This window comes from Camarhynchus parvulus, chromosome 17, assembly GCF_901933205.1.
Source record: "Camarhynchus parvulus chromosome 17, STF_HiC, whole genome shotgun sequence".
Classification (NCBI taxonomy): domain Eukaryota; kingdom Metazoa; phylum Chordata; class Aves; order Passeriformes; family Thraupidae; genus Camarhynchus; species Camarhynchus parvulus.
The window spans coordinates 2,580,169-2,605,448 of NC_044587.1; the positions used below are offsets into that span (position 1 = coordinate 2,580,169).

Below are 25,280 nucleotides of genomic sequence, written 5' to 3' on the forward strand. Positions count from 1 at the left end.
CAGCATTCCAGGCTTATGGGATTTGGGAGGAGGTCAGTGGCTCTGCTATTTATATCCAGTTATTTGGGGACTTTGCAGCTGCATTTGCACTGCAGAGCCCCCGTGGGGTAAAGAAAGAACGAAATGTAGTGAAATTAAATTAAATTACCTTAGAAATCTTGAGAACAGCAAGGACAGCAAACATTTCTGGGTGGCACAAGTAAAACTGTCCCTCTGGTGCTGCTGTTCCTGGCTTTTTTGAAGATGCACGAGGGACATTCTTTAAAACAATTTTTCCATCTTTCCCCTTTTAGATCTTGACCCGGTGGCCTGAGGATATCAGAGCACCCACAGCAGATAAAAAAGCCACCTGGGCAGAGCCCCTCCTGCCTTGCTCAGGTGTCTCAAGTCAGCGAGAGTTTAGCAGAAGTTAAAGATAAATCTTCATCATCCAAAGCTATTCTCTGAGTTTTTACACAAGATGTTGAGGAAACTCCAGCCCTCTGTGCAAGGAGCAGCTCTGAAAGAAAAGTGTCAAATCCAGAATTCAACTGACCCATAACAAAAACACCAAGTTCCAGTTTTAGTAAAATCTAGATGCCCAGAAGCATCATTTATTGCAAATCAGTTAACCAAAAAAAATACATCATTTTTGCAAACTACAACTTTGCATGTAGATAACTTTATTACAGAAGATATCTTTTCTTAAACTACACTCTAGTTTATAAAACATAGGAAGATTCAACACCACGTGATGTTTTTATCACTCATATTAGGCGTGTCACAATTACAATGGTCTGAAATGTTAACTAAGATGAGTGCTCAGCAAGGCACTGTGCCTTGAGAAATATCCATTTTGTTTGGTGTTCTAATAGAAAGGAATGAGGAAAAGGAACCCTTTTCTTAGGTTTTCTTGATTAACTGCTCTCTATCTGCCTGTCCCATACACATTATCTAGTCTTAGGGTGTCTGCTTGCTTTTGCACCCGAGTGAGTGATATTCCAACACCTCTATAAGGTGATATATTTATGATATATTTAAGACTTGCTCATTTAGATTTTTGAAACAAAATCCACCTTTTCTTGAAAAAAAAACAAACAAACAAACAAAAAAAAACCCCAAAACCAAAACACCCCCCATATTTACAAACATTAAATCTGCCACAGGCTTATACTATATTTTACATGATACACAGAAAGAGTGCACATCAATATAAAAAAAGATGCATCACTCCAGGCTAAGGTCACAGAACAAAATGTCAACGTTTCACAGCACAGCTGTGCTGGCTCCTCGCCCTCCAGTGTGGCCAGTCCAGCCTCCCACCAAAACCAGCAGCACATCCCACTGAGCACCCAGTGAGGGCTCTGCCAGAGGAGCACGTGGGGGTGGCAGTGTGATAATGCTTTGTAATCTCACTCAGGGTGTCTGCACTGCCAGACACACCTTCTTCTAAAAAATAGGCAGGCCATCCTTAAAATAAGGATGTGGTTTACAAAGTTTATATTGGCATTTATTTCTTAAAACAGTTACTCAAACACGAAAACAAAACAAAAAGTCAGTAAAGATATTCAAAGTAAAATTAAGTCTCTTTTGTGTATATACTCCATAGTTATGGGCTTGCTCTCTTGGAAGTTTGGTAAATACATTTCTTTTTGATGGGGGACAGTATTCATGTTTTGTAGGGTTTTTTTTTAGCTTAGAAACTGTTCTTACAGGTCTATAATCCTGATTTTCTTTTTCTTTTTTTTTTTAAGATCATAAAAATCATTTAAATATATATATTTTTATATATATAAAAACAAGAGAGAACAAAAATTTCTATTATCAAGGCAAATGTACAACTATATAATACTGAAATTTAAACAAAGATTCATGACTGGTACCATAAAATGTCCTCTCATGTAATTGCAAAGGAAACATTTTAAAGTACATTTAAAAAATTTGTCCATACTTAATTTTTTCCCCTTAAGGAGTGGTACTTAGTCAATTTTTCCTCCCCCTCTTCTTTCTCACCTCTCTTTCTAAGTTGAAAGAGAAAAAAAAATAAATTAATGGCATTTCAGAATCACAAATCGTTGCTTATAGCTTTACATAAACATTTCCTCTCAAATCAAACACAATGAACCCCCCCAAACAAAAGAGAACATCCTATAAAAACCTAATTTGTTGATTTCTCGAAAACACAACTGGTGTCCCACACTGAGTTCTTAACAATAGAACATATAAATAAAAAGGCAGTGTTCTCATGTAAAATAAAAAGTACATAAATAAATACTAAAAAAAAAAAAGGAATTAATTTGTCTTTTTCTGGTCTTTTTTTCTTCTTTTTTATAAAAACATATTTAAAAAGGATCCTTTAATAAAAGCATCCGATGCGTCCTTTTAAAAAAGAAAAATCTCCCTCAAGCTTCTGGCTCGCAGCGAGCGTCTCTAAAACACCTTTTTTTTGTTGTTGTTTTTACTTGAAGGCCTCGGGGATGTGTCCCATCTGTGACTGCATACTCGTGGGAGGGCTGGAGATGCCCTCGGACCAGTCGGACACGTTGGAGTGAGGAGAGGAGCTGGACCACTGGTCCGGAGACTCCGGCGACGGCGTCAGGAAAGGGTGGTCGGGCACCTGCAGCTGGTGGCTGGGGGTGTTGTCCAAGGGGGAGGAATAACTGTGCTGGGAAGGAGGGGTCAGGAACTGCGTGGTGGTCATGGGCTGGGCGAGGGAGGAGGGCAGGGAGGTGGGCAGCAGCTGGGAATCCTGCGGCAGGATGGTGTGCACGGCCATGGCGCCGCCGCTCACCGGCTGCAGCTCGGGCTGGCTCAGCTCCGTACTGAGGAAATTCTGGCCCAGGTTGGAGCCGTTGGGGTTGTGGTGCTGCTGCGGCTGCTGCGGCGCCTGCTGGGGCTGCTGCTGCTGCTGCGGGGGCTGCAGGTTGGGCTGCTGGAGCTGCTGCTGCTGCTGCTGCTGCTGCTGGAGCTGCTGGCTCTGCATCAGGTGGGGCTGGGACGCCAGGCGGGTGTTGGGCATGGCCTGGTAGCTCATCATCTGCGACAAGCTGGTGGTGGGCAGCCCGTTGTGCAGCGAGGTCATCATGCCGTGCTGCAGGTTTTGGGGCTGCTGGTGAGCCCCGGGCTGCAGGTTGCCTCTCAGGGGGTTGTACTGGCTCTGCACCATGCCGTTCTGCAGCCGGGTGAGCCAGTCACACTGCCCGTTCAGGCTGGCCCCGCTGCCCACCGAGAAGCTCATGGGGGCACTGCTCATCGCCGTGCTGGGGCTGGACACCGGCAGGTGGGACAGGCGTGGTGGCACCGAGTCGAAGCCCATCCTGCTGGAGCTGCCCATGGCCATATCCTGCTTGCCCGCCATGTTGAGGTGGTTGATGCTCAGGTGGGCGTCGGGCATGCCCGGCAGGTGGTTCAGAGGCATGGAAGGGGACTGCTGGAACGGAGAGGTCATCAGCGGCGGAGAGGCCACGTCTGAGAGGTACCCGTGCGGCGACTCCAGGGAGTCCACGGGCGACAGCACCCCGGAGTTGTCAAGCAGACACCCTTTCCCATCCTGCGACTTTTTCCTCCGCGCTTTGAGGTCTTTGGCGTCCTTGCCGTTGCAGCTCAGCCCCTTGGTGCTCGGCTTCCTGGCCTTCTTGCCCTGCACGGCGGGTTTGAGGTTGCCGATGTAGCTGCTGGGGGAGCAGAGCGGGGGGGACAGGGTGGGAGCCCCCAGGGGCCCGTTGTGCAGCGTGGGGCTGCGCACCAGGTTGTACTCGTCCAGCAGGCGGACGATGTCGTGGTGCATGCGCTCCTGGGCGATGTCCCGCGGCAGCCGGTCCATGTGGTCCGTGATGTCCCGGTTGGCAAAATGGTCCAGCAGGACCTTGGCGGTCTCGTAGCTGCCTTCTCTGGCTGCCAGGAACAGTGGGGTCTCCTCCTGCAAAGCCAGCAAGGTTTGGTTAGGGTTGAGTTCATAGATTCTCCTGGCTAGCGCTGCCCTGAGCTCCACACCCATGTTGTTGGGTGGCCACCATCTCTCCTCTGGTGAGGGTTTGCTCCTTCTTTTTCCTACCCTGCTGAGTCATGTCCTTGTGCTGATATCAAGCCAGGAGCCCTGTGAGTGACCCAGAACATGCTGGAGGTGGCCCCAAAGACACTGCTCAACAGGCACTGCATGGCCCCTCAACATCACCTCTACAACCAAATCCCACAGTGCTCCTTTGAGCTAAATCCAACTTCATTCACAGCAGAACAATCAAATCAGAGTCTCAGTGCCAGACGTTTGTATTTTAGCCAGAAATTACTCTTTAACAGACTCCCCAAATTGTTCTTCACTCGCATTTATCATCCTACCTTATTATTTTGCATGTCCTTATTGGCACCATTCTTCAGGAGCACCATTGCAGCTTCCACATTATTCACAGCAGCTGCCCAGTGCAGGGCTGACTTGCCTGGAGAGGAAAACCACAAAATAAAACACACATTAGAGAGTGCTGAGCTCAACAGCAAGCAGCCTTTTGTCCCATGTCTGGGTGAACTGGTGTTTTAGCTGCCTCAGTACCTAAATCATCCACAGCGTTGACGTCAGCGTGGCAGTTGATGAGGTCATCCAGCATCCCCTCCACAGCCAAACGAGCAGCCAGGATCAGGGGAGTGGTCCCGTCATGCATTCGGGCATCCAGGTCTGTCGCCCTGTTCCTAATCAGGATCTGCCACAAAGCAGAGGGAACACAAACGTTAGGAGGGGCAGACAGCAGGGCACCACAGGTATCTCAGGACCTGCAGTGCCCTTTCCAAAGGTTCAAATCTGCAGTTCTGCTCCCAGTCCAGGGCTAATGCTGTGGGGTTGTTGCTTTGCTGTTCCCCAATATAGCTGTGCTGAGAAGGCCCCGACGAAGGATGAATGATGAGGAGGACTCCACCTTATCAGAAGGCTAATTAATTACTTTATTATACTATTTATTCTATACTATATTACATCTATATTACACTACATCTAAACTGAATCTCCCAAGCACTCAATCCTGCACACACTGCACAGAATCTCGCGACTGTCATGCAACAGTCCCAACACACACATACACCTGGCCCGATAGGCCAAGGAAACAAAACACCATGACTTTGGGTAAGCAATCTCCATATTGCATTCTACTTTTGCACAAACACAGCCACAGCAAATAAGAATATTCTTGGGAAGAACTGTGCCTTGCTTTTCTCTGTGAAGAGAAATGTGGGGTTACACCCCAAGACAACAGGGGCTTCATTTTTTAAGACTGTCACCCCACACCTTGCCCAGGTGAGCAGGACACCCTGCGATAAAACCCTTCACGTAGCACCACGATTTCCTGCAAAAAACCCCGAAACTAGCGGGGTTTTTTTTTTAATCACAGCTTACCTGGAAGACTCCCTGCGCGTCGGCAGAGACGGCGGCGTGCAGTGGCGTGCGGCCCATGTTGTCCTGGATGTTGGCATCGGCGCTGGCCTCCAGCAGGCGCTTGGCAGCGTCCGAGCGCGAGTACCTGGCGGCCAGGTGCAGGGCGGTCTCGCCCGTGCGGTCGGTCTGGTTGTGCAGGCTGGCCCCCTGGTAGATGAAGTCGGAGATGACGGCGGGAGCGTCGTCCTCCTCCTCGCTGTTGCCGGTCTCCAGCCCTCCTCCGCTGCACGAGGCGATCATGAGGGGGGTGAAGCCATCTGAAAGCACAGGAGAGCCCAGGATGAAAAAGGATTTTTGCCTTCTGTAATGCAGGAGGGCTCTGGCAGATGCTCTGCCTGCGATAGATGCTTATTCTCCTGGGTGCACCGAGCCTGAGTTCCTGACTAGTTCTGAACATCAAACACGAATATGCTTCCTCTGATATGGATCTGAAATTCCTTAGTGGTATGTCACTGCTTTTCCTATTTCATCTGCTCCATGTAAGGTGCAGTTTGTAAGGAAGGCTGCTCAAAGCAAACAGAATATGGAAAATACCTTCATTATATCAGAGGACAGTTTCACAGACATGGGGAAGACCAAGTGTTTGTAAGAATTTAAAAAGCTACTAACCATTGTAAAAAACCTTAATGGAAGGCTGTGAAATGTACAAGTTGGGCGGGAGGAGAAGAATATAGGAGCAGCATAGAGATAACCTGGGTGATTTAATAGGTACTTCTGTAATTTCCACCTCAGTCACTGAACAAAAGAGCTCTCATGGAAAGCAAAATGTGACAGGGTCTCTCTCTAAATCACACACAACAGCAACCCTGTGGTGCAGAGCTTGTAGCAGTGACTCTGCACCAGCACAGGACAGGGAGGGCTGTGGGGCTGCTCCTCTCTCTGCAGGGGCTCAGGGAGGGTTCCACATCAGCTGCCAGCCAGTGCAGAAGTGCAAGGGGTCCTTACCCGGCCCTCTGACGTTGACATCCATGCAGTCAGCATCGATCTCCCCCTGTGGAGGCGTCGGGGCCATGGAGGAAATGCGCAGGTCAGCGGCGTCCAGGTGCTGCTGTGTCCACTGCCTGTGATCCGTCTGGTCATCCGTGTCCGGCAGCATCGCCTGCTCCTCGTACTGAGGGAAACAGCAGGGAGTGAGCTCCCAGGAAAGCACCTGGGCTGAGCTCCAGCCTGGGAAGCTCTGCGAGGCTCCAAGGTGTGTGTTTGTCACAGGCAGGTTTGCAGAAGGAGCTGAGAGCAGCAATGAGGGGCCCTCAGGGTCCCTCTGCTCCTTCTGTGACAAACCCTGCAGCACAGGCAGGGAACGTGGCAGAGGGCTTACCCTGAACTTCTTGGTGTCCAAGGTCTCCTCATCACCCCACTCATTCTGGTTGTCATCCATCAGCGTGCCGTCCGAAGCATTTTTGAGGGGTCTTTAAAAATAAAACCACAGAAAAAGTTATCTCCTCTGCAGGAACTGTTTGTGATGTTTGTCTGTGTACAGGCACAAACTGAAAGAAGAATCAACCAATTTCCAGGAGGTTCCCCTCAGGCTGCATTTCATTTTTTACCAAGTGCAAAAAGATTACAAAGCCCAGACCATACAGAACACTGCTTTTTTCCCCCATGCAGAACTTTAAGACCCCTGATTCTTCTCCTCCCTGCCACACCACTACAACACACAAAACTCCAGCAGGCTCTCCCAGCAGCCCTGCTGCCCCGTGCCCATCGCCTCAGCAAGCAAATTACTCACTTGAGCCCAACAGAATCCTCCCCGAGCGGCTCCCGTCGCTTCTTCTTGCTGGACTCTGTCACTTTGAAGCCCTCTGGGAACCAGAGCTGCCCATGCTCCCTGCGGCGCTTGCGGTTCACCAGCACTCCCAGCCCGATGAAGGCCAGCAGGACCAGCGCAGCCACCACCACGTACATAGGATACAGCTGGGAGTTCTTCGTGGGCTCCGCTGTTTCACCTACACAACAGTGGGGCACACAGAGATGCTGAGACATTAAGCTGCATAGCAAACCAGGGACGGAGTGGAAATGAAGGAAAATTTGTTAATAGAGGTACCTAAGTCTGATCTAAATCAGCAGCTCTCCCCCCCCCCCCCAAAATAAGGTCATTTTATACGCTATTAATCAGAATTGCAAACTATCGGCAAATTCTCGGCTGCACAAGGCAGCCTGCACCAGGAGACAGCTTCACTTTTTTCTCCTTTAAGGAAAAGGATTAGCAAACTTCAAATCATTGCGCTTGCATTGAGCTGTTAAGACAAAAGGATTTAGGGGGGATTTTCAAGATACAAACTTCAACTCCTTGCATGTCACTGATTGATTGGAGCTGCTTTGGTTTTCTTTTTCTTTTCTTTTGTTTTAATAACTTTTAGAGTGATAATGATTTTGAAATAAAACCTGGAATAAGCAAAAATAATAAAGTGGGCTTGCAATTTTTTTAAAGAAAAGACTTAAAGGAAAAAAAAAATATGTGAGGTTATTAAAACCAGACTGTGCTCAAGTGCAGCCAATTGACAGATAACTAAACTCGGGGAAGGCTGGAAAGTTTCGGCTGTCTCTCCTCCTCAAGTGACCAGCTGTACTTACTTTTGACAGCTTCTATTTTGTAGGGTATGTTCAGGTTGCCAAGGGAGGCCAAGGCTCCCAGGAATGCTGCCACATCAGTGGCACTCTGGAAGCACTGGGAAGATGACTGGATGCACTGGCGGTTATCAATTTCCAAGTAGACAATGGATCTGTGAGAGAGAAGAGTCAATAAGGAACGGGGAGAGATGACCACACTGAGGACACGGCCTAGCCCTGTCTCCCTTCCCTCTTTAACCCTCATCAGTGGGAATCAGAAGGTGGGAACCCATCTCCTTGCTCCCCTGTGGCCCAAAGCCTGCAGCTCACACTCATGGTCTGTTGCGTCAGTGAATGCTGTAAAATCCAGCTCTTTATCTACAGCAATGGAAGGGAGTCTCTGCTCCACAATGTTTTATAATTACCCAGACACTACAGTATCTTAAATAATGCTGTTTGGGAGCCTTCAGATGTTCTCATATCAGTTTCCCTGCTCTAACTCCTTTGCTTTCAGGGGTTTTTGATTCAGTCCATGGAGAGGGAGCAGGTTAGATGTGTATGTTTACACCAAAGATCTCCAAACACAGATTGCAGTAATTGAGTTTTACAACAAAGCTCTAGAAAGCATTTCCCAGGGAGAAAATGAGGCTTAACTTAATGACTTCCTGAAGTCAGACAGTCGGTCAGGCCAACCTCTGCTTCCAGGTCCCACCCAGCCCAGCCCTGGCTCCCAACAATGCCCATGACTCCTTCAATCGTGAGAGTCGGGCAGCATTGTATCAGGGACTCCTGAATGATCACTCCATTTTCCCACATGAGAGCAAAATCCGGCTTCTGTTCACACAGAAAGCAGCATCTAAATACAATTATCCCGCCTACATCCTTCCCTTCCTAGCGTGTTACGATTATCAACACAGAGAACACACTCGGAGTGCTGCTCAGAGAAAATGGAACCCTCTTACCCTCTGATGTCCATCTGATCAAGCTCCCTCTTCTGCCTCCTGCCAGCCCTGGAGTAGAGGGTGCTCTTCACTTTGTTGATGACAGCACTGGACATATCTGACCAGTCCTCTGTGGACCTCTTGATGTAATGTTTTTTCAGCTCCTCCTCATTGCCATAGTATGGGAAGATCATATACTCCCCCTTGGGGTTCTTCTTGAAGACCACGTTGGTGTGCAGCACACGGCTCAGCTCCCTCAGGAAGTTGAAGGAGTTGTTCTTCAGGTTCTCGGGGGTGATGAGGACCACCACCACCAGTGTGCCATCTGCCAGCTTCTCTGGCATGTTGTTTGCACAGTCCAGACCATCCCACTCGCACTCAAAATTGTTGCAGCCCTGGTCGCAGTGCCCATCCGAGAAGTGATCTTTGCAGTACTGGTCATACAGAGGGCTGGGTGGAGGAAGAAGCAAGGCAGAAGAAAGGATTAGACCAAGTAGTGCAAATAACACCTGTCTGTTGAGAAAAGCAGTGGTGGCCTCTCTTTTGTATAAATGTTCTTCACCCTGACAGACACTAAACCAGTTTATATAGAAAGCAGCTGTTTCATGGAGCACTGAGAAGCATTCACTGCTGCAGGTGAGAGAGAGCAGCTGTTAAATTATAAAAGAAAAAGGGACAAATTGCTGTGACTCAGAGAAGGCATGGGGACACAGAATAGTTACTAAGACCACAGTTGGTCCAGGAATCTGGGACTAAGTTCCTGCTGTTGCCAAAGACAATGTTTGGGAAATGCTTGGATGTTAACATCATGTTTCCTGGCTGCTTTTCCATCTGGGGTCTCCCTGCCTTGAAATTGACTGTGTTACTGCTGTGAGTTGGAGAATTCACTTCTGTGGAGTGATACAAGAAAGGACAGGGAAGCCATCTGCAATGAGTCAAACCCTGAGAGTTTCCAAGAAGATGTAAACTCAGAAGGACCACAGGGAGCTGTGATTGCTTGAGTTGTCGCCCCACAGGCAGCAGAACAGAATGTTGGGAATGAACAGCAGCCCTGAGTCTAGGAGTTTTACCAGATACAATCAGAACAACCAGAGGGTCACCAGAGATGCTGACCCTGATGGGCCTCAAAACAAGAAGGTTTTAAAGAAGCCACTTACTTGCACTGCCCCTCGTACTTCTGGCAGTCAAACCCATCGTAGAGGCAGCCAGCATTATTGCACTGAGAGTCACATTTGCCATCATTGAAGTACTTCCAGCACTGCAGGGACTGGGAGCAGTTCTTCCAGGGGTCGTTGAAGTTGAGGGAGCAGTCGCCCCCGTCCCAGCCGCAGGCGTGGTTGTTGCATTTCCCGTCGCAGATCTTGTTGCCGGCGTAGCCCGCGCACACGGCGATCTCGCACTTCTCCTCGATCTTGGGGGGGATGATGTCCTGCCCGATGCCACCCTGGAAGTCGAAGTCCAGGATGTGGCAGTTGAGGCCGTTGAAGTTGGCGGGGCAGTTGCAGCGGTAGTAGGGGGAGGCGTCGCCGAAGAACTCGCAGGTGCCCCCGTTGTAGCAGGGGTTGGAGGTGCAGGGGCTGCTGGCCGGGTACTGGCACTCGGGGCCCGTGAAGGCCGGCGTGCACATGCACTTGGAGCTCTTGTGGATGGAGATGCAGGTGCCACCGTTCAGGCAGTGCAGGTTCCCGCAGGTGCGGGAGTCGTTCTCGCAGGTGGCGCCCACGAATCCCTGGGGAGGGCACAGCAAGGGGGGAGTCAGAAGCACTGCTGCTGTGCTATGAGCAGCATTAACACACGTGTGTTCTGGGAAATTAAACCCACCCTCTAAAACTGGTGATGGGCAAGAATAATCTTGAATGTAAAGCTCGTTAGAGCATCCCCGCAAAGTGAAGGGAGCTCTTCCCCATAGCTGCTTGTCCCACTTTGTGTGGTGCAAATAACACAAATCACACTCCAGCCTGCTCTACCTTCAGGCCTGAGCCATCTTCTCCTTAACTCTATTCCAGCATCCTTGCAAGCATGGAGGGTGCACCTTTATGGATGCACCTACAGCAAAGCATCCTCTCATTCATGCCTATCCCTAAGTGGGGAAGCCTCAGGGACTAAACTGGCCTCATGCTCACGCTCATTCCCTCCTCCTGGAGAGGAGCAGGCACCTACCGGGGGGCACTTGCAGATGAAGCCACGGCCAGTGTTGCTGGCAACAGCACAGGTTCCCCCATTCCTGCAGGGTTTGCCCTTGCAGCCGTCCACCACGGTGTCACAGCGACGGCCTGCGAGGGAGAGGAGTCGTGTGAGGAGCAGAGGAAGGGATGCCTGGGGGGGCTGGGGGGCTGCAGGCTGGGCCCTGGGAGCAGAGGGGATGCAGGGCTCACCTGCATAGCCAGGTCTGCACTCGCATTTGTAGTCGTTGACCCGCTGCACGCAGTTCTGGGTGCCGCGGGCGTCGCAGGGGTTGGACAGGCACTCGTTGACATCTCCCTCGCAGCGCTCCCCTACAAAGCCAGGGGGGCAGATGCAGCTGTAGCCACCTACCCGATCCTTGCACTTGCCATTGTTAAAGCACTTGGGCCCCAGGGTGACAGGATCAAAGAAAGGGCTGCAGTCATCCACATTGATCTCACAGTGCACCCCTAGAGAGAGGGGGGAACAACCCACACAGCTCATCAAACAGTATCGGGGGGCCCGCTGCTCCCTTGTGTCAGCCTGCCCTGCCCAGGGGCTGAGCCTGACCACGTCAGTGGCAGCCTGAGCCACCTCTGGGGCAGGAGGGACATGGCACCACGTGGCCAAGGCCCATGGCCTTGATGGCTAAGCCCACGAGCAAACACAAACCTCGCCCGCTGTGTTTGCTGCCGCCAGCCCGAGCAGCTAATGAGCAGAATCCAAGGATATCTGCACTCAACCCACTAATGCCCCAGCCTGGGGAATTAATTTACCTTGAGTTCCTCTGGGGCAGGAGCATTTGTAGGTATTGATGAGATCGATGCAGGTTCCTCCATTCTGGCACGGGTGGGACAAGCATTCATTGATCTCCTCTGAGCAGTTAATTCCATGATAACCAGCCACACACTGCAAGGAGGAAAGAGAGAAACTATCAGAGAGGTTCCTTCCATTCCCATACAGCTCTAGGAGCTCTAGGAGCACAGCCAGCACCCAAATCTCCAACTTGGTAAAGGGGCATCATGCAAGGGCAGCAGAAAAGCAGTAACTGAGGCTTTTCCCCTGGGAATTCCTGCCGCCCAGGCACCCACCTCGCAGGAGTAGCCTCCCAGGTAATCTGTGCAGGTGGCTCCATTCTGGCAGGGGTTGGGGGAGCATTCATCCACCTGCTCCTCGCAGTAGCTGCCGGTGTAGCCGGCTTGGCAGCGGCAGAAATGAGTGTTGCCAGTGTCAACACAGAGCCCTGAGTTCCTGCAGAGGTGTGCTATGTCGATACCTGTCGGGGAGAGCAGAGTGAGATGCAGGGACCTTGGTGACACCCACACACCACAGGGCCATGTCCTGGCCACACACATCCCACAGGGAATCACAGCCTTGGGGGAACATTGCTAGAGCAATCCTTGAGATTGCTGTTCCAGAGATCCCCACCAAGACAACCGGCCACATCCCTGCTCAGTGCCCAGCACAGGGCACACCTGGGACCCCAGCCCGGCCCTGTACACGGAGCAGAGCCTTACCTTGCTGCTTAGCAGCCACCTCGCAGGACACGCTGGGGACATCGCAGTAGAGCCCTGTCCAGCCGCTGTTGCACTCGCAGTGGTACAGGTTGCTGGTCTGCCAGCACTTGCCTCCGTTTTTGCAGGGCGAGGAGTCACACCAACGCACCAGGTTCTGGGGGAGCAGAGCAGGAGAGGAGGGTGAGGACCCAGCAGGGAGTGAAGACTGCAGTGACCCCCAGATGCCCAGAGCAGCATCCACCCCAGGTTCCCATACCTGGCAGTTGAGGCCGGTGTAGCCCTGGGGACAGGTGCACTTGTACGTGCCATAGCTGTCCTGACACGTGCCCCCGTTCAGGCAGGGCTTGGAGTCACACTCGTTGATGTTGTGCTCGCAGTAGCTGCCCGTGAAGCCGGGCAGGCAGACACAGGTGAAGGTGTTGATGCCATCCACACACGTGCCACCATTGAAGCAGGAGCTGGGGACACAGACACCGCACCCCAGTGAGCCATGGCTGGTCATGCCCCACACACCAACGCAGGGCTGTGAGACAGCACAGGGACCTCAGCCCTGTGTCCCAGCTCCAGGACTGTACCTCTCTGTGCAGTCAGGGGTGTTGTTCTCGCAGTGGATGCCGCTGAAGCCGGAGGGGCAGGTGCAGGTGTAGCTGTTGACGCAGTCAGTGCAGTTGGCCCCGTTCTTGCAGGGGTTGCTGGCGCACTCATTGATGTCCTCCTCGCACTTGGGCCCACGGAAACCAGCCAGGCACTCACAGAAGAAGGTGCCAATGCCATCAGAGCAGGAGCCACCATTGTGGCATGGATCTGGAGAGGAGGGACGTGCACGTGAAGATGTGATGGGTCTGGCTGCAGTGCTGCAGCCCAGCCCAGGAGCTGCCCCACAGCACTGCTCCCATACACATCCCCTGGCCATGTGGAGATATGGGACTGAGCCCATGGACTGGGCAGAAGCCACACCAACCCCTCCAGGAGACAGGGCACAAGAAGAACCCATGGCACACACTGTCCCCCAGCCTCCTTGCTCCTGCCCTGGACTGACACAGCTCAACAGGGACACGCCTGAGGTGGCCCAAAAGCCAAGCAGGGCTCGCAGCACAGCCCAGGCCACAGTGGCAGCCAGGGCTGGTCCATGCATGGGGAGGAGAATTCCAGCCCCAGGAAGGGTGATGAGGCCCAGGCTGGGCTGGGGCAGGCAGGGCAGCCCCTGCTCTTACTGGGCTTGCAGTCGTCGATGTCGGTGTCGCAGTTGCGGCCGGAGAAGCCGGTGCGGCAGGCGCAGCGGTAGCTCCCGTTGGTGTTCTGGCACGTGGCCCCATTCCTGCAGGGGCTCTTCACACACTCATTGATGTCAATCTCACAGGTCTGACCTGGGACACAGCAGGACAGGGATTGTGTGGCCTGGGGTTGCTGGTGAAAGCCCCAGGGGTGACAAGGACATCCTGGGCACAGTTCACACCAGGGCAGAAGCCAAGGGATGCAGGCAATGGTTGTGTCCCATCCACCCAGCTGAGCCATGGGGCAGCTCAGGACCCTCCCTCAAGGACTGGCTCCCTCCCCTGTGCCTTTCCCTCCCTGGGGGGAGCAGGGGGTTCTAATCCCCAAAAGCACCATGTCCATACCTTGCCAGCCAGGGGGGCAGCTGCAGGAGAAGCTCTTGTAGTCCTCCGACTCCTGGCACTCGCCACCATTCTTGCAGGGGCTGCCAGCACAGGGGGCCAGCACATCCTCACAGGTGGCTCCTGCACAGGCACAAGCACAAGCACCTGCTGACACCCTCCAAAAGGACAGGTGGCCCAAGACCCCACTATCCCTGTCCCCTGCCCTGGGCTGCTGCCAGTCTGGGGAAGGCTCTGGACTTCCCCAGCACCCCAGGGCAGCCCAGCTGGGGCTGTCTCCTCCATTCCGGGTCACCCATGACCCCGAACCCCCACAAACTTTTAAGCCCTATCTGGCTATCTGGGCTGCATGACAGCACTGCACACTTCCTTTGGCAGGGAAGTGCTGCTCGGGGTGTCTTTTCCCCCTTGCACTCCCTCCCCCCTTCCCTCTCCGCTGCTTTTCCTGTTTACGTCCAGCCAAGGGACACGTTCCCTCCGAACCCTTATCTTCCCTGTCAGCCAATATCTCCTGAACTGGCCTTTGCTATTTTCCAGAGCCTTCCCCTCCCCTGCTTGCCCAGTCCCCGTCCCCCCCAGGGGTTTCTATGGCCACTGGAGAGGGCAGGAAACAGCTCATGGCTTCCTGCGATTGTGCCGGGCTGGCGGGCGGAAGCGCGGGGCCGGCAAACAGGAATCGGCTCAGCAGAATCCCCCGGCCCCTCGGCCTCGGATCGCCCCTTCCAGCATGAGCATCATGGCTGGGGAGTGTCAGTGGGGCAGCCCCTGGGTGCTGCTGCCCCCGAGGCACCCTCCAGGAGGAGGAGGAGGAGGAGGAGGAGGGGAAGAAGCTGCTGCAAATTTCCTCCGGCTGTGCCATGGAGAGGTGGAGCCGCGGCTGCAGGCAGGGCAAAGTGAGGGAAGCCTTCATGCTCAGTGCCAGCTCGGTGCATGTGCTGGGGACCAGTTTGGTGTCACACGTGAAGCAGAAACTCCACAGGGCTGTGGTGGGGCACGGGGTGCTCCCCTCACCTGTGTAGGGCAGGAGGCAGTTGCAGGTGTAGCCAGCGACGTCATCAATGCACGTGCCCTGGTTCAGGCAGGGGTTGGAGGCACATTCGTTGATATTGGTCTGGCAGTTGGGGCCTGTGTTGAGAAAAATAGACACGAGTGGCTGTGATGGAGGTGTGCTGGTGGCAGGGGGCTGAGGGCACAGTGGGGACATGGTGGCAATGACAACAGCACACCCACTGCCCTGGGAAAGCCTGCTGTGCTCAGCTCCAGCCCTGAACTCTGCTGAAGGGCTGCACTGCCACGGCTCCCAGCCACACCTGGGGCTCCACTGTGCCCAGAATGAAGCCTACAGCCCACCCAGCATCACGGAACACCCACCCACAGCTCCCACCCAGGCCTCAGTGTGAGGGAAACGTGGCAGCATCCCTGGCTGCACCCTTAGAATCATGGAATCACAGACTTGTCAATATTGGAAAAGCCCTCTAAGATCACCAAGTCCTTTAACCCAGCATCACTATGTTCCACATCCACATCCCTCCTGAACACTTCCAATCATGGTGACTCCACCACTTCCCTGGGCAGCTTGTTCCAGTGCCTGACCACCATTTCTAGGAAGAAATTTTTCAGAATATCCAACCTAACTCCTCACTTACCACTGAAGCCCTCTCTGCAGGTGCAGATGTAACCACTGGTCATGTCCTTGCAGGTGCCACCATTCATGCAGGGGTTGGATTCACACTCGTTGTTGTTAATGTCACAGTTTGTCCCACTCCAGCCAGGGTCACAGTCACACTTGTAGCTTTGGGGAAAAATTGGGGCATAAAGATCTGGTCCATCCCAGCCCTCTAGGCTGCACCAGCCATCATTTATCCAGCAAATCCTGTCCCTTCAGGGAAATATCCCATGGCACTGGCTCAGAGCATGGACAAGCACCAACTCAGGGGACAGATGCTTGTCCTCCTTTAACCCTGACTTTTTTGGGGACCCTTTGGTCCCTGCAGCCCCCCAGCAGCCCCTGCACCCTCCAGCCTACCCATTCAATCCATCGTGGCATTTCCCATGGATGCAGGGGTTGCTGTTGCACTCGTTCACTTCAGACAGGCACTTGGGGTCGTGGAAGCCCTCGGGGCAGAGGCAGGTGAAGCCATTGATGCCATCCTTGCAGGTGCCCCCGTTGTGGCAGGGGTTGCTGGCACACTCGTCGATGTTGATGTTGCACATGCGCCCTGGCAAAGGGGGAGCAAGGAACAGTGACCCCATGAGCATGAACAGCACCCACCAGGCAGCTGCCCCTCCAGCCACCCAGGGAGGGTCTGCTGGAGGCTGGGATCTCAGGACACACTCTGCTGGCTGCCCTGCAGGCAGGGTGACTTCACACCCTGCATCGCCTGCCTGCCTGCCTCCACTAAATGGGACTGGGAAGAAGCCGTGCCCTGGGCTGCTCTGGCCCAGGAGGGAACACCGAAGGGAGGAGGTTTCAGCCTGCAAGCCAGGGAGGAGGTTTCAGCCTGTAACCCTACCTGCCATGGCTGACAAAGCCAGGCTTTATTTCAGCTCCCGGCGGGCCCAAGGACAAGGGGCCGTGCGAGCGGGGAGCGGTGGGGGCTGCTCCCATCAAAGCCCTCCACCATTTCCAGCAGCCATCAAACAAACCAGTTGGACAAGGCAGCAACCTGATACCCATGGGAGTGGGCGCAGCAGGAGTCGAATTCACAGCACCAGACACCCCTTTGATTTCGGACTGAGCCGGGGTCACCCTCCTGAACAAGCAGGAGCGCTGGAGGGTGTAAAACCTCCTACAAGCGGGATGGCAGCATCCCCCCTCCTTATTCCACCCTTGTCCTGGTTTTGTGAGGCACCAGCAGCTGCAGGTCCCCAGGGTGTGAGGCCCTGCTCTCACCTGTGTACCCCGGCTCGCAGGTGCACTCGTAGCCATTGATCTTGTCGATGCACTTGCCGTAGTCACAGGGGTTGCTGGCACAATCATCCAGGTTGATCTCACAGTTGGAGCCTGGGGAGGAGAGGGGGATTGTTAGGGGGTCCCCAAGAGGAGAGGGGTGTCATTAGGAGGTCCCCAGACCCATCAAAGCAGTAAAATGAACCCCGCTGGCACCAACTGCCACCGCCGCCCCACAACAAAGCGCCTCCGCCATGGGCAGCTCCCGGCTGGGGCGCGGTTCCTGCCTGAGCCGGGCACCAAACTGGGAGAACTCGCCCTCACCCGGGATGCCCCAGGCCGGCCCTGGCACCAGGGTGGCTGCTGGTGGTGGCCCAGGGCCAACCTGCCTGAGGAAGAGGATGGGAGCGGGATGCTGCACCGACACTGCCAACCCAGGAGTTCCCTCCTGCTCACCCGTGGTTCCTTTGAGGCAGATGCAGTTGTAGGCGTTGTTCCTGTCCTGGCAGGTGCCCCCATTTTTGCAGGGCTGGCTCTGGCACTCGTTGATGTTGATGTCACAGCGGTGGCCCGTGTAGCCGGGCTGGCAGAGGCAGGTGAAGGAGGCGATGCTGTCCTTGCAGGTCCCGTAGTGGCACGGGTCAGGGTCACACTCATCGATGTCAATCTCGCAGTGAGCACCTGTGAAACCTGCCAGCAGCAGGAGAGACACAGGGTGAGGGTGGGGGACATGGGGTGGGGATGGGGAACACGGGGTGGGGATGGGGGACACGGGTGGGGATGGGGGACACGGGGTGGGGATGGGGGACACTCCTTCCCACCCTCTCCAGGTGTGAGGCAGCGCACTGGGGTGCCTTTACCTGCCGCACTGTGATCTCTGGGACCCCCAGGAGTGGGGTGCAGGCAGGGAGCACCCCGATGTGCTGGTGGGGGGGCTGCTCAGACCCCAGCCCAGGGGCTTTGTCCCGGGGTGCACAATGACCTGCATTAAAGCAGCCTGGGCTGCAAGCGGGGCCCCGCGTTTGTCCCAGCACGCACGGCGGGGCTGGCTGCAAGCACTCCCCAATAATAACCCCCCCGGCAGCTCCTATTCTCCTGGCCAGCTCCCTCCCCGCCGGGTTTGGGGGTGGAGAGCCGAGGACAAAGTACAGCTTTGACTAGACCCCGCCAAGCCCACATAGCAGCTTTTCATCGGGGCTTGGCATTAGCAAGACACTAATTAGAGGCCATTCAGCTGGAAGATTTCTGGCGGGAGCTGCTCCACAAAAGAGCCACTGTTTGCCACCAGGGCTCAAGTCATCATTTTGTGCAACTGCTCCTTGGGTTTCGGTCGGCGAGCCCCCACGGCCCTGCACCTTGCATGCCCATAGAGGCAGCTTTATTCCTTCCTTCCTGCCTTCCCCCTCGCTGCGGGCGGGAGCACGGTGGGACGGCTGCTGCGAGGCCACACCTAAGGAGTGCCAGGCTCCACACACCTGGCTCCGGGGCCAGCAGGCTCCAGAGCTCGACTTGTTCTGCCACCACCAGGGAAAGGGACATCCTGCCCCACGGGAGTCACATCAGCAGGGACCAACCTCACTGATGGACAGCTTGGGGACACCTGACACAGCAGGTGCTTGCAGAGGTGGGCATTAAACGATTTGTCAATGTGGTTTTATAGCACATCACGGGGCAGGACCCCCGCAGCCCCCCCAGCATCCCCTCACCTTCAGTGCACTCGCAGCTGTAGGTGTTGGGGCCATCCACGCACTTGGCACCGTTCTTGCAGGGGGTGCTGGCACACTCGTCGATGTCAAACTGGCACAGGTGCCCGTTGAAGCCTGGAACGGAGGGAGAAATCACATCCCTGCACAGGGCTGGACCTGCCAGGCTCCCCCCCTGCCCGCCCCGCTCCCGCCGGCCCCCCGCATCCCGGCCGGGGCGCCGGGTTTCCATGGGGATGGATGCTGGGGGCCCTGAATGCGGGGCTGCGACCCACCATTGAGAGCATCTTATTTACATCTCTAGAGGAGCAAAGTCTCTGAACTTCAAAACCTCCTTTCACAGATTAACCGTCTCCCCATTCTCTGCTCCACCCCGTGACTTTGACACCGCATTCAAAGCCGCTGGTGCGGCCCCCCCCAGCCCCCAGCCCTCCTTCCCAAAGAGGGGCCTTTTCAAGTGCAAAGCCGTGGGGTTTAATCCTCCTTCCCCTCTCCCATGGGCGGGAGCTGGAGCAGCATGGCCTGCACGGGGCTCAGCCCCTCATCCCAATTGGAGAAGCTCCCTCCAAACACCAAGAGGTGCTCGCTACGCTCTCCCCATTTCGGAGGGCTATGAAATTTAAGGAGCCCGTTCTTGGCTCGAGCCAGGATGCATCCTGGCTTTGTTTCCACCACGGGGGCAGTGGGATGGCTGCTGGCAGTGGCAGGGTGCCCCGTACCAGTGGGGCACTCGCAGTGGAACTCGTTGATCTTGTCCAGGCAGTTGCCGTTGTGCAGGCAGGGGCTGCTGGCGCACTCGTCCGTGTTGATCTCGCAGTAAACCCCCTCGTACCCTGCCGAGAGACCCAGCACTGTCAGCGCCGTGGCACAGGGCTGGCACAGCCCCACTGTGGGTGAGTTACACCCGGGCACACCTAGTCCTCCCATCTCTAAAAGGCAGCTCAGGGGCTGTTCTACACGTGGTGGGATTCGATGCACAAGCTGCTCCTTGGACCAAAAGGTTTTGGCTCAATCCAAGCCAAGATTGGCAAGAGGAGGAGTTCTGTGTAGGGGTGATGGTGCCCAAATCTCACTTCTTGTGCCCCCACCACACAGCCTTTACTGAGCTCTTTGTTTTTGGTGTTGTCCCCAGGCACACAGGAGATGTTGACCCAACCCCGCACTGAGCTGAAGCTCAGGGCCACTCAAAGCCCTCCCACTGCCCACCCCCAGCACCAAGGCTGAGTCCACAGGGCTGCCCACACACCGGGCATGCAGATGCACTGGAACTCTCCAATCTGGTCCAGGCAGGTGGCATCATTCTGGCAGGGGTTGGAGAGGCACTCATTGACATCAATCTCACAGCGAGGGCCTGAGTAGCCCTGCAGACACTGGCACTGGAAGGACCCTTGAGTGTTGATGCACTTTCCTGCGTGCTCACACGGGTTGGCTCCTGTAAAACACAAGCACAGCTCTCAGGACTGCTCCTGGCTGTGCCAGAGCCCTCTGGGGACACTCCTTCCCACCCTCACACCATGCTGCTGTCCCCCACGTGAGCTCACCCAGTGAACACTCGTCCACGTCCTGGTTGCAGGCTGGCCCCATGTACCCCGAAGGACACGTGCAGATGGCTTTGCCATTGACGGGGTTGGTGTCACAGTTGGAGCCCTCGTTGCAGGGGTTGCTGATGCAGGCATCATCCAGGTGGCACAGCAAACCTGGGCACCCAAAGGCACGTCAAGGACGATGGGCACACGAGTCATTGCACCGAGGAGCCAGGGGACATGCAGGGCAGGGGACAAGGTGGGGCAGGGCCTGACCTGTGCGGCCGTGGGGGCACTCGCAGTAGAAGGAGGCCACGCGGTCGTGGCAGGTGGCCCCGTGGAAGCAGGCGGCCATGGCGCAGTCGTCGATGTTCTCGCTGCAGTCCTCGCCCGTCCAGCCGTTGACACAGACGCAGTTGTAGCCGCCGTGGTTGTTGTGGCAGGTGCCACCGTTCTGGCAGGCGTTGGGCATCAGCTGGCACTCGTCCACATCCTCAGTGCAGTACTGACCTGCCAGGGGACAGGGCACCTGCGTGAAGCTGGTACTGACCACTCCTGACGTGAAGCAGGACGGCTCTGCCCACACTGTGCCCATCGTCCCCCCGGGCAGGACCTGTCCTGCCAGCCCAGCCCTGTGCCACCATCGTTCCTGGCATTACCTGTCCACTCAGGTGGGCACTGGCAGTTGTAGGTGTTGACGCCATCCACGCAGGTGCCCCCATTCTTGCAGTTGTTGCCCGGGCAGTCGTTGATGTTCTCCTCACAGTTCTGACCCGTGAACCCTGCACAGAGGAGATGCCTGCCATGATGCCAACTCACCCCCAGCTGTGTCACCACCGTGCCCCCCACCTCCAGCAGGTTCATTTTCAGGTGCTGAGCGTGTGCCAGGTGGCTTTGAAGCAGCTGCCTGGTTTGATCTTCATCCCCATTCTGCCTCTGCACAGGCCAGGCTGTCCCTGCTGCCAGAGCCTCCAGCCCTGGAGACGCCTGCCCCGAGCAGCGGAGGATCTGACTCCACACAAGCCAGAACGAAGCAGGGCTGCTCCCACGAAGGCTTGTGGCACACAGTGCTGAATCACCAGCGTTTAATTTCACTTGTAAAGAGCCTCAGCAGCAGTGCTTGCCCCTGAGGGGGATCCAAGTCCCTGCCAGAGCAAACCAACGTCCCACACGGCGCTGGGCTCATCCCAGCCCACCTCCTGCTTGGGTTTGTTATCACCTCCAGCTGATAGCATGGAAACCCTACCGCCCCCAGCCTCTGCAGCAGGAGCACAGCAGCCAGGCCCTCCTCAGGACATCTGCCAAGCCACCTCTGACTGACATTTGTGTTAAAAGCTGCTTTTACTGTATGACCCTCAAAGCTCTTGACCCAACTGCTTGTGGTTTGGGATGGCAATGCCAGCCCACAGTGCCAGCGTCCATCTGCAGCTCCCTCAAACTCCCCAGGGCGTTCTGCAGGCCCAGACCAGGCTGCTCCCCACCCAGGTCACCTGCACAGGTAAGGACCAGGTGCCCAGACTCATCCTCTGTGGGACACCCGACCCTGGCCCAGCTGGGAGCTGTCCCCTCACTCTCTCCACGTTTTCCTCTCCCCATCTCCATCACACGGGGAGCAGCCACAGCTTTTTATGATTGCTGGTAGGAGCCCAGAGCAGATAACATTGATTTGCACCTCAGTTTTAGGCAGTGGGGCTGAGCCTGAGCAGCCATACCTCACAACGTCCTAGATACCAGGATTAACTCATTTTGAACCATCCAAATGAGTAATTAGCATGGCAATTACTTTAAACTCAGGGTTACATTCTGCAGCGATGGCACGATAAAACAGCCAAGATTACTTTAACTTGAAGAAACCCGGTAGAGCCAGGCCTCTCCAGGAATGAAAAGGGGACATTGTTCCACGTTTGCTGTGCCACATACCAGCATATCAATCACCCCCTTATCACGAGCAGCAGCCCCCTGTCCCTCTGCTGCCTGCAGCTCCTGCACTGTGTGCCATGGAGGAGCTGCTGAGGGACCCCCTGTTCCCTGTGCCAGCCCAGGGGAGGTGAAGCAGCTCCTGCAGGATGCAAATCTCCTGGGAGCAGCCCAGGGAGCCGCAGCTGGGTGTGCCAGCGCCGATCCTGCCGGGAGCAGCGCTGTGCCCCGGGCTGTGCCTCACCCCGCTGTGCTCAGGGAAAGTGCCTCGTCAGCAGAAGGGCAGGGCAGGGCCAGCACAGCTCCTCCTGCACCTCCACCTGCCCATCCCTGCGGGACAGGGCTCCGAGCTACTCCAAAGGAGCATCGCTCATCCTGGAAGGAAAGGCTTCCTTCCTGGCACTGCTGGGTCATCAGCCCCACACCTCCCTGCCCCTAAGGACAGGAGCTTTGCTCCAGCCTGGGTGAGCTCTGGTGGGGTGAGGCAGGAGATCCTGCAGGGCCCTGTCTGTCCTGGATGGTTGATGAGATTCCTGAGGTGCTGCAGACAAAAGCTTTGGGAAGGGGGTGGAACCTCTGAACCTGTCAGACATCAAGACAAGATCCCCCAGACAGCTCACAGGGATCACTTATCTGCCCTAACCCAGGCTGGGCTGCCAGCAGGGTGTGGGTGTCTGTGCCATCTGGGGGACCCCATGCCCACCCTGATGCCCAGCAGGGATGGGGCAGGAGCTCAGGGAGGGAGGCTGGAGCTCCCCATGGCAATGCCCAGCCCTGCCCAGGGTGCAGAGCGGAGAAGCCACCCAACCCTCACCCTGCTCTGGCCACTGCTGGGCTATGGGTGACCAGAGGATCAAACCAACCCCACAAGAGGCTCCTCAGCACCACAGTGCTGCCCACAGCTTCCTTCCCAGGGGCAGGGCGGGTGCATCCCCTCCACATCTGCCACAGCTGGCCAGTGCGACTGGCTGGGGTGAGGACAGCACTCAGCCCAGGAAACACAACCTGGTCTGAGCGTGGCTCTGGGCTGACACTCCAGTTTCATTTCTCCAGCTGACCCAGGGACAGGGGGAGCGTGGAGCTGCTCAGTCCCTTCTGCTCCCTGCCCTTACTGCATTGCAGACCCACTGTCTGAGAGCAGAAGTGAAAGGGCTTGCTGGGGTCAGGCAGACCTTTCACAGCTGCTGTTCTTCTCTGGGGTTTGCAGGGTGCCAAGCTCCTTTCCAGGGTGCCAAGATCCCTTCCAGGGCGCTGAGCTCCCAGGACAGTGCCCAGCAGGCCCCTCCACAGGAGCTCTCCATGCCAGAGGCTGCAATCCTGCTCCAGAGTTTGCCAGAGGGAGCAGCAGCGAGCACAGAGAGGGTCTTCCTTCCCCAGCTCCATTAGCACTCGGAAACTTTCCAAAATAGCTATTCCGGGCTAATTATTCCATTCTGGAAGTGGATTAAGCTAAAGCGGAAAAAGGCACTCTTATTCTGGAATATGAGCATCCGCACAGGGGCCTCTGCTCAAACAGTTGTTTTGGAAGAGCTATTTTGGTGAAGCACAAAGTATATAAAGCCCCCAGATGAACTCTCCTCCTCGGGCATCGCTGCCCAACGTCTTCCCTAAAGCACAACCAGAGGATTTTGCCTCTCCCAGACAGGAAATTCAGGCATCACTCACTTAGGGAGGACTAAGGTGCTGCCCCATGCCCTCCCCTCCCTACCTGGCAGGCAGGTGCAGTCGTAGGTGGTGTCCCCGATCTGGCGGCAGGTGCCCCCGTTCTGGCAGGGCGAGGGGTTGCAGGGCACGTAGAGGTGCTCGCAGTTCTGCCCCGTGTAGGCAGGCTTGCAGGAGCACTGGTAGGTGCCCACCTCGTTGGTGCAGCTGCCCCCGTTCTTGCAGACGGGCGGCGAGATGTTGCACTCGTTGACGTCCTGCTTGCAGTTGGCGCCGTGGAAGCCGGCGGTGCAGCGGCAGATGTAGTGGGCTTCGAAGGGCACGCACTGGCCCCCGTTGGCACAGGGGTTGGAGGCACAGGGGTCAGCCTGCTGGCAGGTTTTACCTGGGGAGGGCAGGGAGGGAGCGTGAGGATGCAAACAGCAGCTCAGCTCTTGAGGGTGGCAGTGATCTACACCGGGTGGCTGACCTGCACCTGGAACTGGTTGTCCCTGATCCCTGCACTGTGCAGTAGGGTTGCAGTTCCCTCAGCTGCCATCCACCCACCCACAAAAAGCTTTGCAGTCCACCCACCCCTAAACAGCTTTGCAGTCCACCCTGCCCACCTCCCCAAAGCCAAACTCACAGGCAGCTCTGCACCCCTGTGGCAGCTTGTGGTGCCAGTGATCTACACCAGGGTGCAGATCTACACCTGGATCTGGGACTGGTTGTACCTGATCCCCCTACCTCAAACCCCCACTGTGCAGTAGGGTTGCAGTTGCCTCAGCTGCCACCCACCCACCCCAACCAGCTTTGCAGACCACCCTCCCCACCTCTCCAAAGCCAAACTCAGAGGCAGATCTCCATCCCTGTGGCAGCTCCTGGTGCCAGTGATCTACACCAGAACGCAGACCTGGCTGCCACCCACCCACCCAAACCAGCTTTGCAGACCACCCTGCCCATCTCCCCAAACCCAAACTCAGGGGCAGCTCTCTCCCCCTTGGGGTGGCAGCCCATCCCTCCCTGCCCAGCCCGTGCCCCCAGGTGCCCCCCTCACCTGACCAGCCGGGCGGGCAGCGGCACTTGTACTCGCTGAGCGTCAGCAGGTCGCAGGTGCCGCCGTTGCGGCAGGGGTTGCTGAGGCAGGCGTTGTCGCGGGGCGTCAGGCACAGCTCGTCGGTGAAGCCCAGGCGGCAGGCGCAGCTGTAATCCACCGTGCTGCCGCGCACCAGCGCCGTGCAGGTGCCCGCGTTCTTGCAGGGGGAGCTCAGGCACGGGTTGGGCAGCTGGCACCGCTCGCCCACGTAGGCACCGCTACACCTGGCAGGGGTGAGGTGAGATGCCATCAGCGGGATGGCCCCGAGGGCACCGTGAGCCCCCGGGGACCAGCCCAGCCCCATCCAGGCTCTGCCCTGGCTGTTCCG

The 25,280-nt window shown here is 55.8% G+C and overlaps 1 protein-coding gene across 2 annotated transcripts in view; it reads right to left on the reverse strand.

The window, feature by feature from the left end:
• Positions 1 to 566: 566 nt before the first annotated feature.
• The window catches only part of NOTCH1 (notch receptor 1), a 43,059-nt gene continuing 18,345 nt past the window's right edge, over positions 567 to 25,280 (reverse strand). The window contains exons 3-34 of one of the 2 annotated variants that reach the window (XM_030961186.1): positions 24,914 to 25,176; positions 23,924 to 24,262; positions 20,958 to 21,080; positions 20,575 to 20,808; positions 20,317 to 20,472; positions 20,022 to 20,207; positions 19,495 to 19,608; positions 18,779 to 18,892; positions 17,529 to 17,762; positions 17,076 to 17,186; positions 16,209 to 16,401; positions 15,829 to 15,974; positions 15,194 to 15,307; positions 14,186 to 14,305; positions 13,781 to 13,933; positions 13,142 to 13,370; positions 12,823 to 13,024; positions 12,567 to 12,720; positions 12,141 to 12,325; positions 11,826 to 11,958; positions 11,262 to 11,381; positions 11,047 to 11,159; positions 10,044 to 10,615; positions 8,908 to 9,336; positions 7,970 to 8,118; positions 7,125 to 7,341; positions 6,714 to 6,804; positions 6,341 to 6,506; positions 5,357 to 5,652; positions 4,523 to 4,670; positions 4,315 to 4,412; positions 567 to 3,898 (exon numbers count right to left, since the gene is read on the reverse strand). In XM_030961186.1, coding sequence (XP_030817046.1) covers positions 2,438 to 3,898; positions 4,315 to 4,412; positions 4,523 to 4,670; positions 5,357 to 5,652; positions 6,341 to 6,506; positions 6,714 to 6,804; positions 7,125 to 7,341; positions 7,970 to 8,118; positions 8,908 to 9,336; positions 10,044 to 10,615; positions 11,047 to 11,159; positions 11,262 to 11,381; positions 11,826 to 11,958; positions 12,141 to 12,325; positions 12,567 to 12,720; positions 12,823 to 13,024; positions 13,142 to 13,370; positions 13,781 to 13,933; positions 14,186 to 14,305; positions 15,194 to 15,307; positions 15,829 to 15,974; positions 16,209 to 16,401; positions 17,076 to 17,186; positions 17,529 to 17,762; positions 18,779 to 18,892; positions 19,495 to 19,608; positions 20,022 to 20,207; positions 20,317 to 20,472; positions 20,575 to 20,808; positions 20,958 to 21,080; positions 23,924 to 24,262; positions 24,914 to 25,176 — 7,363 coding nt within the window. In that variant the 3' untranslated portion in view covers positions 567 to 2,437. Of the gene's footprint in view, positions 3,899 to 4,314; positions 4,413 to 4,522; positions 4,671 to 5,356; positions 5,653 to 6,340; positions 6,507 to 6,713; positions 6,805 to 7,124; positions 7,342 to 7,969; positions 8,119 to 8,907; positions 9,337 to 10,043; positions 10,616 to 11,046; positions 11,160 to 11,261; positions 11,520 to 11,825; positions 11,959 to 12,140; positions 12,326 to 12,566; positions 12,721 to 12,822; positions 13,025 to 13,141; positions 13,371 to 13,780; positions 13,934 to 14,185; positions 14,306 to 15,193; positions 15,308 to 15,828; positions 15,975 to 16,208; positions 16,402 to 17,075; positions 17,187 to 17,528; positions 17,763 to 18,778; positions 18,893 to 19,494; positions 19,609 to 20,021; positions 20,208 to 20,316; positions 20,473 to 20,574; positions 20,809 to 20,957; positions 21,081 to 23,923; positions 24,263 to 24,913; positions 25,177 to 25,280 lie in introns of both variants that reach the window. The other variant, XM_030961185.1, reaches the window with a different exon arrangement.